Raw genomic sequence first — 15,229 nt, 5'->3', positions numbered from 1 at the left:
TGTATTTTGCATATCTTATTTTGGAACTTTAAATATTGCAATGTTGCAGTAATAGAAATATATGGTGGAAGAAAATTAGGAAGAATAATACTACAAATTATAATTAGATCATGCCTATAATGGTTCGGTACATACTTAATCCAGAACCAATCCAATAAGAGTCTGGTTCTAATTTTCAAGACCTAGAACCGATCCAATATGCTAACTACCTGTCCCAGATCCGTTTTTATTGGTTCGGACTGGATCGGGTATCGGTTCTTACCCGACCCATTGCCAGCCCTAGCGGAAATGAACTAGAAAAATGGAGTTGGATACGTTTTACAAGTCCAGAATTAAAATTGCCTAAAGTGAATTTTGAAGGATAAATAGTAAAATGCGGCAAGTACGAGGGTGAAAAGGCTTTTTGCCTAATCTTCATGCCATTTCTCAGGCTTTAACACGTCACAGTTCACACCACTAATATACCCTCCGACATTACACATTTATTTATTTATATGCAATTATGCTTACTGTGGAGTGTGGACTTGTGGAGGGTGTATTAATTGAAAATTATAAATGTGATAGGCAAATCATATTATATCATTGAATGTTTGAACTTTGAAGAATAAGACCACTGAGATGCTCTTGAACCGTTGGCTGCCCCTTAAAAAAGTAGGCAAGTAGCATTGTGTGCAATATAATATTAGATGATGAGTGTTGCTCATCATTTATTTTTGTTTATATTAGATGATGAATTTTGAATCATCATCATCATTTATTTATTTATTTATTGACAAAACTAAAAAGAAATTGGCCCAATTAAAAAACTGATAGGATCACCTCAGAAACCAACAAACCCTAAGTACAACAAATCCAATGAACCAAAAGCAAGGGATCTTAATGGCACTAATAAGATCAACCCCCTCCGCAAAACCACGATGTTATTAATTTTTTGGCAACTAAAAGTTGAAGGCATCTCTAAACCTATTTTTTTTGAAGAGATACATTCCAAATGAACTCTTATCCCAATTGTGTTCAAAATTTGTTGTCATTTGTTGGTTTGGTGGTTGAAAGATTTTCCTATCAATTCTTTTAAGTTATAAATTTCTTTTTTTTGTGTTTACCCTCAAATGGATTTTAGGTAATAGAACAAATATTGATGACACAAATCTATTTTTAAAAAATGCCATAAAATGGGGGGTTTTCAACATTTTTTTTTTATTTTTTTTTTAAAGATATCATTTATTGACAAATCTAACTTTGGCGGGATCTTAATTATCACCATCCAAAAAGTTGGGCAAACCCCGATCAACTTTTGTGTATCATCATCCCAAAGGCTAGAAGGCACTTACAAAATGTGTGGGCTTTTTAAAAATATCAAGAACATAAAGCGAGTTAACCCCGGACTTTTGGTTGCATCCAAAGATGCCTCGTCCATAAAGGCGAAAAAAAGGCCTCAAGTGAAAAAAGGCCTGAAATTTCCACAAAAATCGTATTATGCCTAACATAAAATTCCTACTAAATAGATAATAAATCTTACTAAAATATTTTTGGATACTACAAACATAATACATATCTCATACAAGTCTCCTAATAAAAGGTAATAACTCTCATTCTCTTATGTTAAAAAGAATTTATGAAAATACCTCAAATTTCAAATGGTTAAATTTTCAATTTTCCATCTCTATATTATATCTCCATAAATGGCCTATGAAAACAAATTAATCAAAATAAGCATAAATTTCAATTCTATTAGGCAAAGAAAACTTGTTATGTAGTGTAGAATTACAAATAAAATATGAGTAACTAACTTAAAATTTGGTTTGGAAAAAGGCCTTAAGTTCTAAGTTTCACTTAAGGCCTCACTGAAACACTTACGCTACCCTATCACCTACTAGAAGTATAGTAGTAATAACATATCATTTGGAATTTGAAAGTTAGGTAATGAACCCAAAGGATATAAATAGGCTCAAATTAAAGTCCAGTGAGAAAATCAGAGGAACCGTTGGGATGGAAATACTTATTTTGTTAGTAAGAATATAGAAGTAGCAGAGTTGGACCCTTGTGGGGAAGGAGCCTAAATGTGATTTGGCCACTGAAAATAAAAGTTCCCTTTTGCAGTTTTACCCAATGCCCTCTCCTATTGTGTTGTTTTGCTATAGGCAAGTGATCTGTGGTCCTGACTGGTTTTGTACTGATTACATTTATAGCAGCTCCGACAAACCTCACCAGTCACAAACTCACAAGTCACAACCATGGGACAAAATCTTGATGGATCGGAGACTCCTTGAAAACACAATGGAAGAAGCAGATATCAACTAAACTTAGCTTGCACAGTTGCACCACAAATCTCCATTGTTGAAGTAGGGAAGGAGTACTAGGAGCTGAGGGTTTGAATCTATGCAAGCCTAGTGGCATACAATGATACAACATCATACAAGTATACAACACTGTAAAGGATTAAACAAAGTAGCCAAACCAATGAGAAGAGAAGGGACTATCCCTATTTGTACTAGTTAAATTATGACTTGTGGATATACGACAGAATATACTAGAGAATGGGATTTATGACGAATAGGTCTGATATACACATAAATATTTATTGTAATTTTAATAATTACAGTTAAGAATAGACGTAGAAAAACCTTGGCATTCATATTAACAGCAGGCATTAGAAGTTAGACAAATTGGTCATTTACACATAGCAGTTTGGTTTCAAACCTCCACAGGATACATTTTTTGACCAGTGGCAATTCCATTTTTGACCAGAATAATTCTAATATATCCATGGATTTCGACCACCATTAAGCATGAATTGAATACACAATTTTGTATTTTCTGATACAACAACAATCCCTATACTGAAATCCAAAAATGCCAATATCCATTTTTTTTTTTTTTGGGTCCATTTAATCTGCCCTCTGAAACAAACATAGCATGTGACCAACTGGAAATATCAGCTGCTACCTCATTAGCATGGTACCATTTGAAAGAAACAAGCAAACAAACTACATTAACAAACACATGACAAGCACACTAGTCGAAAATCCAAACAACCTCAGAACCACCCATACTTTCGTACTCCCCAATCTGGCATGTTGCAGTGTACTACACTGCTGTCACAAAACAAATCCCACGTCACGTCTCAGTCCCCAAATCTTTCGAGTTCGTCTATTCCGAGAATATACTTATAGGGACGAGATCCCGTTGGATGTGTAATCTAACGGTCTGAAAATCAAAAACAAAAACGAAGCTCTCATTTTAGGGATGTCCAAACGGGTACCTGACTGGGGCGAATCCAATTTTTTGGGTTTTAAACGGGTATCAGATTATTTGAATCCAGATTAATTTTCAACGGGTCGAATATTTTGTTGAGAAATGTGACCAAATCCTATTATAATCCTATATTTCGGTACCCATCGGGCTCGGATTTCAAATATGATAAAACCTGATATAAATAAAGAAATAAACAATAAAAAAAATTATTTGAAATATATATCTACATTTTATTCATTTTTCGACTATTTACCAATCCTTCAAACAAAATAAAACTTCTAATGAACTTGAAAGTAATTATCACCTATATTATATAATTATTTAATATGATAAACTTAAAACTATAGATGGATTCGATAATAAAAAAATTGGAAATCCCAACATTTTTTTTTTCATAATCCAATATATTAAATAACTTAACATTGTAAATATAAATGAGATCATAATCCAAAATATTTATCTAACTCATTATTTTATATGAGATTAATAGTATGCAATTGAAACCAGATTTGGGGTTCGATTTCTGTCCGGGTTTTTTAACCCTTTTAACATTTAAGACTAAATTTTTTTTGGGTTCATTCAAGATGGACATCCCTACCTATGATAAAGGGCAAATTCATCAAAAAGCCCCTCAAATTGAGGGGCGGGTCAGCCCCAGCCCTATTTGATATTGAGGGGCGGGTCGGTCGAGGTCAAGCATGAAAAACTCTAACCCTTAACCCTTTTTTAATTATACTTCACTAGTTTACTATTTTTGTGTGTGTGTGTGTGTTTTTTTTTGTAATTGATTTAATAATATGTATATAAGTATACAAAACTAATTTTATATCTTTAAAAAAAAAAAAAGATAGAGAAAGAGATGATATTCTTAAAACATCTACATTTTTATACTTAATTATGTTGTTAGGTTGGATTTGGACATTATATACATATCATTAAATCAATTACAAAAAGCCAAGATATATTATATTATGTTATAATTTATCCCCTATTGAAAATTAATTTAATGATTTTTTATATACAATTTAGATAATTATAAGATAATACATAAATATAATGTAAACTAACAAGAAAATGTGGTTTTCTTTTAGGGTTCTGTATATAGTATAATATATAAATTATCACCCCTATTTTGGGTTTTACACAAAATAATCATAGTTCCACTTTTCTTTTATATTTGGTTTTTAATTATTAAAACATCATTCCCTTTATAATGTAAAAAAAAATAAAATATATCTTATCGGAAAAAAATACTTGAGGGGCCAAGTGAGGGGGCTTGGAAGGGGTTTAAGACTAAATTATCGGGTCAGGCTCGGGTCAGTTTGGGTTCGGATTCGGGCAAGATGGACATCCCACCTCATCACTATGAGGATATTCTTGTGGTGGTAGCCCAGGCAAAATCTTTATTCTATACCCAACTCCACACAATCATACCACTTTGTCGTATATGAGTTGTTTGGACAAGTGTTGCAAGCAAACGCAAAATTTGCCTGATAATGGCATTTTCGTTAATTTAATAAAAAACAGTGGTCATTTATAACATAGTAATCAACAAATAAGAAAAGAAAAGAAATTTTTTTTATTGTTTCTGTGGTCGTAAAAAGGGCTTCAAAACCAAACAAAATTTCCCCTTCCTCAAATCACTTTAAAAAAAAAAAAAAACGAACTCATTTCATCAACTGATTTATATTCTTTGTTTGTTTGTTTCAGAGAAAGCTAGTTTTTTTTTTTTCTTTTTTCAGATTTTTTGTTGATGGATGTGTTTGAATCTATTTCAGTTGTAATCGAGCTTAGAAAAGGTAATAGAATTTGACTTTATATATTCAGATCTGTTAATTTTTTTAATTTAAAGATTGTTTTTTTATTATTAATTATGTGTTTAGATCTTTGATTCATAATAAATTGTTATTGTTGTTTGTTTATGATTATTGGTTTGAGCTTGTTTATGGTCAAGGATATATTTATTATTATTTTTTATAAAATTTTCACTGTGATTGATATATGTTAGATAGTTTTTGTTATTTCTATCACATTGGTAATTGTTTTAAATCTACTTGAGCTCAATTGACTAGTTGGCTGCTTATTTAGTTAGCAAATGTGTGGTTGGTTGAGATTTTTAGTTGGCAAACACACTAAAAACAATCTGATTATGTAGCTAGCCTGCTTTTTTTTTTGGTTGGCAAGCCTGTTTTAAATGAGATCAGTAACTCTTTGATGCTGGCGGGGTTCGAGCCCCAGACCTCTAGTATCATCACCTAAAGGTTTTACCGACTTTGCTAGTCGGCACCTGCAGCTAGCCTGCTTTGGTATTGTATCAGTAATTTCTTGTGAATAAATCTGGACTGTCCTAGTTGTTTTAACTAGAACAGGTGGTAGTTCAAGGACTTGTGTTAGGTTGGTTTTACCTCCAAAGTTCTTTAGAAGAAAATGCAAATCAAGTAAAAACTTTGCTTCCATATCAAAATTTGCATTTTCTTTTATATTTTTGGTGTTGAACTACCTTTTAAGTTCTTGATCGGCACCCTGTAAGTTCAAGTCCTACCGGGTTTCCAAATAACGTAAAGTGTATTTTTTTTTGGTTGTTGCTCTTAAAATGTGGATGTTTCTGGAGTTGTTATTGTGCAACTGAAACAATGTGCGAGGGGGATAGGGTTTGATTCTTCGTTGTAGGGAATTATTTTTTTATGTTTTTAATTTGTTTCACTCATGAAACAACTTCTTTGTTTTGTTTATACAACAAGGCGTATCAAAGTCGATTGTTTCATATCTGCTCTGTTAAGGTGGTAACAACTTAGTTAAATTGAGGGGGTTTTGAAATCTGCTCTGCTTATAAATATATTTTTTTTCTGCTCTTGTTTTCATTTATCTTGTAGGCTTGGGATAATATTGCTGGAACCTCTCTTTTTCCTCTTTCGGAAGCCTTTGTACGTGGCATCATTTTTTTAGAGTCCATATAATGATGAATTTGTCAAGAAAGGGTTTCCCAAACAACATGACACTGAATACAGCGATCAAGGCAACCGCCTTGAATCCAAATGCTGCGGAGTTTGTTCCATTTTCTCTCAGATCTACACCTGGAAGCACTAGCCCTGGTGAAGCGCCGGCATGGGACACTTCTGGAACATCTGGAAAAGCAGTGTTAGATCGAACCGAGTCCTCTGTTTCAAATAACTCAGATGACGAAGCGCATCAGTACTGGCGCAGCCATCTTCCCGATGATATAACACCTGACTTTAAGTTCATAGAAGAAAATGAAACTCAAGGACCTGCTAGTCTCCCATTTGCAAGGTTGTCCATAAGTGATGTAGGGCAAAACTCGAGCTTCTCTGCTAGCCTCGCATTGAACAAGCAACAGGAATTGTCTCCCCAAGGCATCCAACACAACAGTGTGATTGAGAAGCTGAGATACTCAGCCACACCATATGTGTCAGAGCAGTCATCAGCCGGCTTTGCGACTTTACCATCTAATCCTTGGGAAAAGCATTTCCCAAACGGTGATCAGATTCTCGGCAATGGAAGGGAGGGTCTTCCATATAATGGAAATTCTGGTACTAAATTTATGAAGGATGTGTTAAGTGAGCATGCCATTTCAGATGATTCTGAGATAAGTGCGGTCGAGTTTTTGGCTTCTCAGTTCCCTGGTTTTGCTGCTGAAAGCCTGGCAGAGGTATATTATGCAAATGGATGTGACTTGAACTTGACAATAGAGATGCTCACTCAACTCGAGGTATGCTAAAGTTTCTGAACTGTGATTGTAGCGTGTCTTTTGTGTATATTCTGTACTACAGTTTACTAGAGTACTCAAAATCTTTTATGTTCGCCTTGACCGCTCTAATCACTGTCTTTGGGAGTGTAACAAAATCAAGCTTCCCTACAGTAAGTACCAAGAAAACTTTTCAGTGATAATCCATTAATCCTTGCTATATCCTGTATCTGTACATAAATCGATAAGGATGATGGTAAGGGTAAGAATTTTGAAGTTTCCAGTTATCGTATGAAGCTGCTGTCGTCATTCCTTAACACATCTGTTTGCTACTGCAGCTTCAAGTTGACGGTGGTTTCAATCAGAACCTGAATTCAAAGACCTTGTCAGCTCCAAGTCTGAGTGCATTCGACTTTCCTGCCCTTTTGGAATCAGATAGTCAAAATGGTCTGGAAAAGTATGCTGGAGATAATCTCCAACAAAGTACCAGTCCTTACCGATCTGTCGACAAAGATAATCTTTTCTTCTTCAAGACTGGATCTTCAGCTCAACCAAGAGGTGCTGCAAATTTTGCTTCTGCTGTGAAAAAATTTACACCTCAGGATTCTGGTCAGTCTAAGTTTGAGAGATATGGTTCCGCAAATGCTAGTGTTGGTTCCAGTAGAAGCTCTCAAATTCTTGCTAGTTCATATGGCGGTGGCCAAGGAAGGTCCACTTACGGAGATAGATCACAGAATTATGGTTCTCCTCGGGGGGCTCCTGTTTGGGTCGAGACTGGTGAAGCAGTGGGTAATATTCCTGAGTTTACATCTCTATCCATGTTTCTGAATATACATATTATTTAAGAATGATATTTATGCCGTCTGCATTTAAACTTGCCTCGCCAATGTTGAGATTGCAGCAAATATGTATTCAGAGCTCAGGGAGGAAGCTCGTGATCATGCACGCGTCCGCAATGCGTATTTTGAACAGGTTCTGTAGCATAGAAGTTCTTTACCGTTCTTGCTTTTACACGACCTTTTAGTTTTAGTTGATTCCTTGTATTGGTAAAAGGTCTTTTAGTGTCACCTGGATTTTTATTTTATGACACAAGGACCTGGTAAAATTATATTAGATTTGTCCTTAATGCTTTTTTTCGTAGAAATATTACCAATATTTTCTATGTTAATGGAGTGTTGACTAGTGAATAATAGTGTATGGAGAATAAGGTTGAAAATTAAGATGTATTTATTAAAACATTATAGTGAAATAAATCCAGAGAATTAAATTATATTTTCTTTCTCTTTTTGGCCTTTGGTATGATGGTATAATTGTTGAGAACTAGTATATTGCCCTTGCCGTACGACGAGGAAAAACCCAGTCCATACAATGTTGATTTTTTTAAAATTGCAATTGAAGCCCAGTCCCAAAACAGCCCAGCCGCACTTGTTGACCACTATCAGCATCCCCACACACACACACACACACACACACATGCTCCACGTCATAAACAAAATCCAAAGGTTAGGGATTGGGGTGGTTGGTCTGACACCACCCTAATTTGTTATATAGATGTTGCTTTAAAGTTTCATTGGAAAATGTTTTCTGTATCACTTATGCATGATTCTATTGATTTTGTATTGTGTGTTATCTTAGCCAATATGTATCCATATTGTGTATGGACGACACAAGCAAGTTAGCTTACCTGAAAGTCTGAATATAGTATTAATTGGCAGCAAGCTGACCCTCATACACTTGGTGGCTGATACCAAATTCTCGTGCAGTGATACGAAACAAGTATTGAGGGTCCTTCTGCATAGGTAAGAGGATATGAAACAATAAATTTGGATGCAGTGGTATATTAAAGGCGATAGAGGTGGAAGTTGAAGTCAGACATGAACATGTTTTTTTATATGAAGTTGTTAAGGGGTAATTTCACGCAGATTAAAGATTCTAAAAGCTTAGTGGAGTGGGAAACCTAACAATAATCAGTTTCTGTAGCGGGGACCTAACCATAAGCATTTTCTGTAGTGGGAACCTAAACCGATTGAAAAAAAAAGTTTTATGGCCAAGCAAAGTTCATGTTACTAAATGGAATTTTTTTCGTAGAATGGGGTTTCCACTATAGACAACATTATATACCTCATATGACTAGTTTACATTCCCATTCATCGACAATTCAGATGTTCTAGCTATGATTGCTCCTTTCTTTAGAGGTCTTATTTTCTTGAACAAGATGTTGTTTAACAGGCACGACAGGCGTATCTTATTGGCAATAAAGGCTTAGCAAAGGAATTAAGCTTGAAAGGACAATTGCACAACATGCATATGAAAGCAGCTCATGGAAAGGCCCAGGAAGCCATTTACCGTCAGAGGTTTGTTTTATCCACTTTTACGTTTGTTTTTATTAGCTCGTTATATAATCTGCATGAGTTCATACTTGAGATCAAATATGGATTGTTCTCGACAACAACAATTTCTGTTTGTTTTACCGTTTGGACACTAGAAACTGATACTTATGTTTTGTAGATGCTTACTTAGTTTCATTACAAATATCAGCAATATCTCTATTATAGAGTAAAGAATGAATACTCAGACTAATGTTTTGCGGGAGAAGTCCCCATAGGAACTGTTGACTTAGGCCTTATGGGTTGCTTCTTTTGCTATATTTTAGAAATGATGCTTACTGGTGTTTGATTAGCATGTTCAAATCATTACCCAGTTATCGACTCTTCTCTTTGAATAAATTTTCAAATTCTTTCTTAACCTTCTATTTTTGAACTTTTTTATTGCGTTGTGTTGGTTATATAGATTGTCACGTCATCAGTCATCACAGATATCGTCATTGCTTTGTGCTAATTGCGGCAACCTTTCTGTCTGTTATCAACTTTTGTTTGGTTAGAAAAGTATTCCTAATTTCCGTTTAGTCATATATGTTTTCAATAAAGTAATAAAGAATAATTGATAACTAAAATCGATTAAAATCGTCGAGTGTTTATGTTTCTCCATATTGGATCCCTTCAATCCTTGTGAAGTCAAACAGTAATATCAAAGAGTAATTATAGGGAACATGGTGGGGTGGCATCATGAATGGAAGTTGTGATTGTGTTGTTTGGATTCTTATTAGTCATATGTACGTACTTGGTAGATAGATGGATATATGTGTCCCTTCCTGTGTTTGTTGTATATTTGTGGTTTATGCAAATTTGTATGAGTGTATGTTATAGGGCTCACAAGTAGTCTATGTGGCCACAGGTGTGTGTGTGTGTGTGTCCCATATTGATAGAGGTAGACCGAGATTCTTGAAATGGACAAGATGTCTGCAGACTTTGTTGGCGATTGTCCACCATGTGTGTGGTTTCTATCCTTTTAGTCTTTGGAGAATTGGAGTACTCACAAAATCATAGTGAGCTTCATGAATTGTATCAAGTTTTGGAATGAGAAAGGGGAACATGTCAAAATTTGGACGGAGACGTTCTAGTTATGTATCAACTTTTGAACAGGAAATAAACTTGCATGGTCGATGTTGTGTATTCGCATGTTACCTTTTCAATTAATTGTTTGTATCTTGGTAGCTTTAATACTGATATACAGGAAAATAAGAATGTAACCTGATATATGTAACTGTCTTTTTCCTATTTTTGCTATGGATTGACCTGAATACCTGATAGTTTATAATGATGTTTAATACCTTAGTTTGTATCATCAACTTTAGCAGAGGTATATGAAGTTATAGGTGTCTCATCCATGTATTAACTCCCAGAATCAGTTAAATTCCTTGTACCCTGTATTCCCTGATTTTGTATGTTATTCAGCAAAAGCACTTTGGCCCTGTTTTTCTTTTGATTTGTACATGCTTGAATATTCAACCCTTAAAGTATAGCCAGAGACTCGAGTTGCTCATAACCAGAGTTCTTCTATCCCAACTTTGATCATTACCCACTACTCATGTGTTTGTCTGCTGCTCTGCTTGGGTTGTATTGTACATTTACATTCTTTTTTCGGATAATTTGTGTAACTGCTACAGGAATGCTGCACCAGAGGTCCAAGCTTATGGAAGAGGACAAGAACGTATGATAGATCTGCATGGATTGCATGTAAATGAAGCCATTCATAGGCTGAGAAATGAGTTGTCTGTATTGAGAAATGCAGCCCGGTCTGCTGATCAGCGCCTGCAGGTGTACATCTGTGTAGGTACAGGCCACCACACCAAGGGATCTCGAACTCCAGCAAGGTTGCCTGTGGCTGTAGAGCACTACCTGCTTCATGAAGAGGGCCTTGAGTACACTGAACCACAGGCGGGGCTGCTGCGTGTTGTGATATATTGATTCTCGAGAATCAAACCTTTTAAGTTATAGCAGGATTTTTTTTTTGACACATCAAACCGAAAGGTCTCATCAGTATCACATCGTTCTTGCATGTGTATATGGCAGAGGAATCAAAGCCTTGGAAAAAAAAAAAAATAGTGAAAAAAAAAATGAAGGAAGATGGAAAAAAGGGTAATGTACCATTAGTGTTAACAGGGTGACAATCAGTCACATTTTGGAAGTTTCAGGCAGGTGGCAAGGCCTTCTCAACTCCTCGTTTTCATTTATTTTTTTTTGAAGTAAATGTACCTTTGTTTATAATTTTTTTTTGTAGTTGTAACATAGAAATGATATACGTGATACAGCTATTAAGTTCTCATTTCTTAGATGTCCCGATACATGAAAAAGCTTTGATGCATGATGTGTTATTTTTTACTTTCAATCCAACAGCTTGTACTTGGGTTTTGACTGGGTTGACAATATAGGCTACTGAGAAGGAAATTGAAGTCATTTTGCCAATTGGTATATATTTACATTTGAGTTGGACATGCAATCTATACCCATCCTTCTTTGCTAGTTGTTTCAGTTGGTCTTTGCACACTTTATCAGATTCTTCCCTGTCTGGATCAATGTCATTTTTAATCAAGTGCTGACCTTATGCTGTTGACATGTATGGTTGGGCAGTGGTATGGTATAAGAGAAAACTGTATGATAGTTCGAAATCTCCAATGGTGTCTCAACACCGCTTGTAGAAAATATTTCAGAAGGTTCGAGAACGTTTCCAAGTCCCGACTGCCATATTTCTGAAAAATATTTCAGAAAATATTCTTCTTCGTTACCACTTATACCCGTGGACTCACCAACCTTACAAGTTATATCAAGTTACGCATTTTCAAATTACAGAAAAACTGGACAGACATATATTCAGACGACTGTGTGGTGGATGTTACCCAATCGTGTTTTCCTGTTAATAAATTCAGAAAACTCCATGTTAAGATGGCACTCTTTTCACTCTTTTCTGCTGCAGTGGTCCCAAAGCTTAAGGTACATATCTGGTGGCTTAAGAAACAGGAAGATTGGCTCTACAGATAGTGTTCCTGTATTAAGAATATTTGCAACCATGAGGATAAAATCTGTGCTTCTCTTTCATTTGCTTAAGAATATTAAGATTGGCTCTTCAGGGTGGAAGTTGATAATGTGCATTATTTTTCCAGGAGGATAAAATCTGTGCTTCTCTTTCATTTGTAGCACCAAGCTTTCTGCTGCACTCTTCCCTTATTTCCTCAGCAACATTGTCTATTTCACCCTCTGTTTGCTAGTAGATCCCTTGCTCAATCTTGTGCCACAATTCAACTTCGGTCATAAGGTCTTCGTGTCTACTATCACCGACTAAGTCTTCACCATTATCATCATCAGCTTCTATATCTGTGTGCAGGCCTATTTCTGAATTCCATTCCGTGACATCTGGTGTGGATAAAGGAAGCTCATTATTTTCAGTTGTAGCTGTTGCTTCATGGGATGCCAGAAGAAGCTCAGCTGTTTCTGAAGGGGCCTCTGAAAGATTTGAAGATTTTCCATCTTCAGTTAAGTTGGCAGAAGCAGTGGTAACTTGATGACGAGCCCCCATGCATGACCATGAAGATATATTGAGTGTTGGACGGTAATGTTACAAAATCACCAACAAAAGAAGGAAATGCCCTGCTGTAGGTCCGCCCCTGCATGGGCAATACAAAGCCACCAAAGATGTGAACCGTTAAGACATTCGGAGTTTGATCTCTGATGACACTTTTTTAGTTAGGGATAGTAATGCTTGACATAAAACCAAAATTAGAAAATAGCAACTCCCATTGACTACATAATGCCTGCTGCACAGAAGTTGCTAAACAGGGCCTAGATAAAAACAAAACCATTGTCTAAATAACTAAGGTGCTGACGAAATATAAAGAAAACGAAAAACATGATTCTCTGCTTTTGCATCACCAGCACAGCCCTTGCCCTCCAAGATGCAATAAAAGATAAGAAAGCCATTATGCACATAAGTCCTGCCACACTGACCAGAGCAAACTGCTCTTCAATCTGAGAATCGAGTTTCTGATCCTCCTTGCGCTTCTGGTCCGGATGTTGCTGAACTACTACAACCAAAATTAAACTGTTGGAGCTGCTTGAATAACCAATCTTCAGTTTCTGGCTCGCACTCTTCGTTCAAATCTGTCAAATCAAACTCCACAATCAACACTTTCAGGGCCCCAGCTATTTTGTCGTCGATACGAGTAAGACACTCACGACAAAAGCTTAAGCTAGAACTGCAATCCTCGAGGAATTGTCGTCGTTTCTCATACAATGTGGCCAATTTCGGTAACACATTTGTGTCTGTATAAATTTCCACCGTATCTTTAAGATTGTGTGAAAATTGACTCTGTCTGAATTTGAGACCAAACTTCAAAAGTCTCGCACAACGAACAAGATAAGATAATAAGTCATGTATCTCGTCTCCATCTTCATATATAGGAAGTTGAAACACATATGTTGAGTCATGATTTGGAGTACGTGCTACACTGTCCAACAATTTCATGAGAAAGAACAAAATCCACTTGCAACCTTGAGAATCATTCAACATTGACAGGTCGTGGTCATCAAAGTGAATCTGTCCCTTCAATGTGCCATCTGGTTCCTTTCGGCGCTGAGGCAAGTCGAGATCGACATTAAGGATAGGAACTGGTAGACTTTCACATTCTTTTAAAAAGGCATCCATAATTTCTGTCCATCTTGCATCTACTGTGGCCTGATCTATCTGTAGAAACTCGAAAACAAAATCCAGACACGCTTGAATCTCTTTCTCTTTAACCACTGGTTTGAACTTGGCTTTAACAATTTTCACATATTCTTTCAGAGGAAGCCATGGTTTGAATCCGTTAGCCATAGAGACCAGAGAAGAAAAGGCACGAAGATCGCCAAAGAGATCCAAAAGGGAGAGGAAAGCATGCGTAAGCTGAAATAATATGCACATAGAAACATCGTCTTTCAAAAGGTCGTCCACCACCTCTTTCCTCCTTTTTTTTATCCACTTAAAGTGGTGGTCGAAGCAGGCAATAGTCCTCGGCAGTCTACACTTGGCTACTTTGAACTGGGATCGAACTTGCGTTAAACGACCATGTTTCATCTCAATCTGACCCCAATAGTTCCTATTCAACTTCAACTTCGGCCTCCTGACGACTTGTCTCTTTGGCCTCTCCATTGCTATTGCTACAGTTAAATGATAGAGAAAGAAATAAATGCCATTGAAATCTTACAAAAAAGTCTTATTAATTGGATTCAAGAATCGATCTTTAAACGTTATAGAAGCAAACCCAGTATAAGAAGAGGTGGAAACGAATGAATAATTATCAAATTTGAAACGAAATCACAACACATAACAAGAATTTCACGGTAGGAGAGAGAGAGAAAATTACCAGAGTTTGTGGAGTCGATTAAGAAGAGGAAAGATCCATTTTTTTTCCTTCTGTTATCCTACTAGAATTTGTCAACAAAGTAATAATAAGGTATGGCCAATTCTGATTTAATTCTGGCATGCCAAGTAACATATGAAGTCCTTTCACCAATGTAAGTGCATGGACGAAATTTGTGAAGAAGGCTGTTGAGAAGGTTGTGCTGATGAGTGAAGCCTTCTTATGAGAAAAGAGCTTGAGTGGATATAAGCCATGTCTATGTGGTCCTTGGAAAAGCATTTTCCCTGAGATGTTGTCCTTCACCACATTTTAATGAGTCAAAGGTTATGGAACAATTATTATCAGTTGCAAATCTATGGACTGATAATAAATTTTGAGAAATATGAGGTACATGTAAAATGTCTTTTAAGGCAAAGTTTGTATGTGATGATGATGATGCAGGACGAACTAAAGAGTAACCAGTATAAGATATGGCGAGAGATTTGCCATTGCCAACAGTCACTGCAAAACTGGACAGACATTCAGACGACTGTGGTGGA

General features: G+C 36.1%; 2 protein-coding genes across 3 annotated transcripts; one reads left to right on the top strand and one right to left on the bottom strand.

The window, feature by feature from the left end:
- Positions 1-4,836: 4,836 nt before the first annotated feature.
- Positions 4,837-11,662, top strand: CID7 (CTC-interacting domain 7). The gene is made up of 6 exons (XM_086599703.1): positions 4,837-5,054; positions 6,129-6,982; positions 7,297-7,747; positions 7,860-7,930; positions 9,188-9,312; positions 10,965-11,662. Exons 2-6 carry the CDS (start codon positions 6,212-6,214, stop codon positions 11,263-11,265), a joined length of 1,719 nt encoding a protein of 572 aa, XP_086455829.1. The 5' UTR covers positions 4,837-5,054; positions 6,129-6,211; the 3' UTR covers positions 11,266-11,662.
- Positions 11,663-13,071: 1,409 nt separating this feature from the next.
- Positions 13,072-15,141, bottom strand: LOC147506973 (uncharacterized). 2 transcript variants are annotated; one of them, XM_086599708.1, is made up of 2 exons: positions 14,694-15,141; positions 13,072-14,481 (listed from the first exon to the last, which is right to left on the bottom strand). In XM_086599708.1, the coding sequence occupies exon 2, from the start codon at positions 14,477-14,479 to the stop codon at positions 13,316-13,318; it is 1,164 nt and encodes a 387-aa protein (XP_086455834.1). In that variant the 5' UTR covers positions 14,480-14,481; positions 14,694-15,141; the 3' UTR covers positions 13,072-13,315. The 2 variants fall into 2 exon arrangements, with proteins under 2 accessions (XP_086455834.1, XP_086455833.1); XM_086599707.1 differs by having other exon boundaries at positions 13,072-14,487; positions 14,694-14,927.
- Between the last annotated feature and the right edge of the window lie 88 nt (positions 15,142-15,229).

The sequence above is a fragment of the Coptis chinensis genome, chromosome 3, assembly GCF_015680905.1.
Source record: "Coptis chinensis isolate HL-2020 chromosome 3, ASM1568090v1, whole genome shotgun sequence".
Classification (NCBI taxonomy): Eukaryota; Viridiplantae; Streptophyta; class Magnoliopsida; order Ranunculales; family Ranunculaceae; genus Coptis; species Coptis chinensis.
Note: the sequence above shows the minus strand (reverse complement) of the source record. Positions and strands in the feature narration are given on the sequence as shown.

What these genes read in the sequence shown, in the direction of transcription:
- CID7 (XM_086599703.1), top strand. Translation starts at nt 6,212, where the DNA reads ATGATGAATTTGTCAAGAAAGGGTTTCCCAAACAACATGACACTGAAT. An exon ending in CGAGACTGGTGAAGCAGTGG is followed by an intron (nt 7,748 to 7,859) that starts GTAATATTCCTG and finishes TTGAGATTGCAG; the next exon opens with CAAATATGTATTCAGAGCTC. An exon ending in GCAATGCGTATTTTGAACAG is followed by an intron (nt 7,931 to 9,187) that starts GTTCTGTAGCAT and finishes GTTGTTTAACAG; the next exon opens with GCACGACAGGCGTATCTTAT.
- LOC147506973 (XM_086599708.1), bottom strand. Translation starts at nt 14,479, where the DNA reads ATGGAGAGGCCAAAGAGACAAGTCGTCAGGAGGCCGAAGTTGAAGTTG.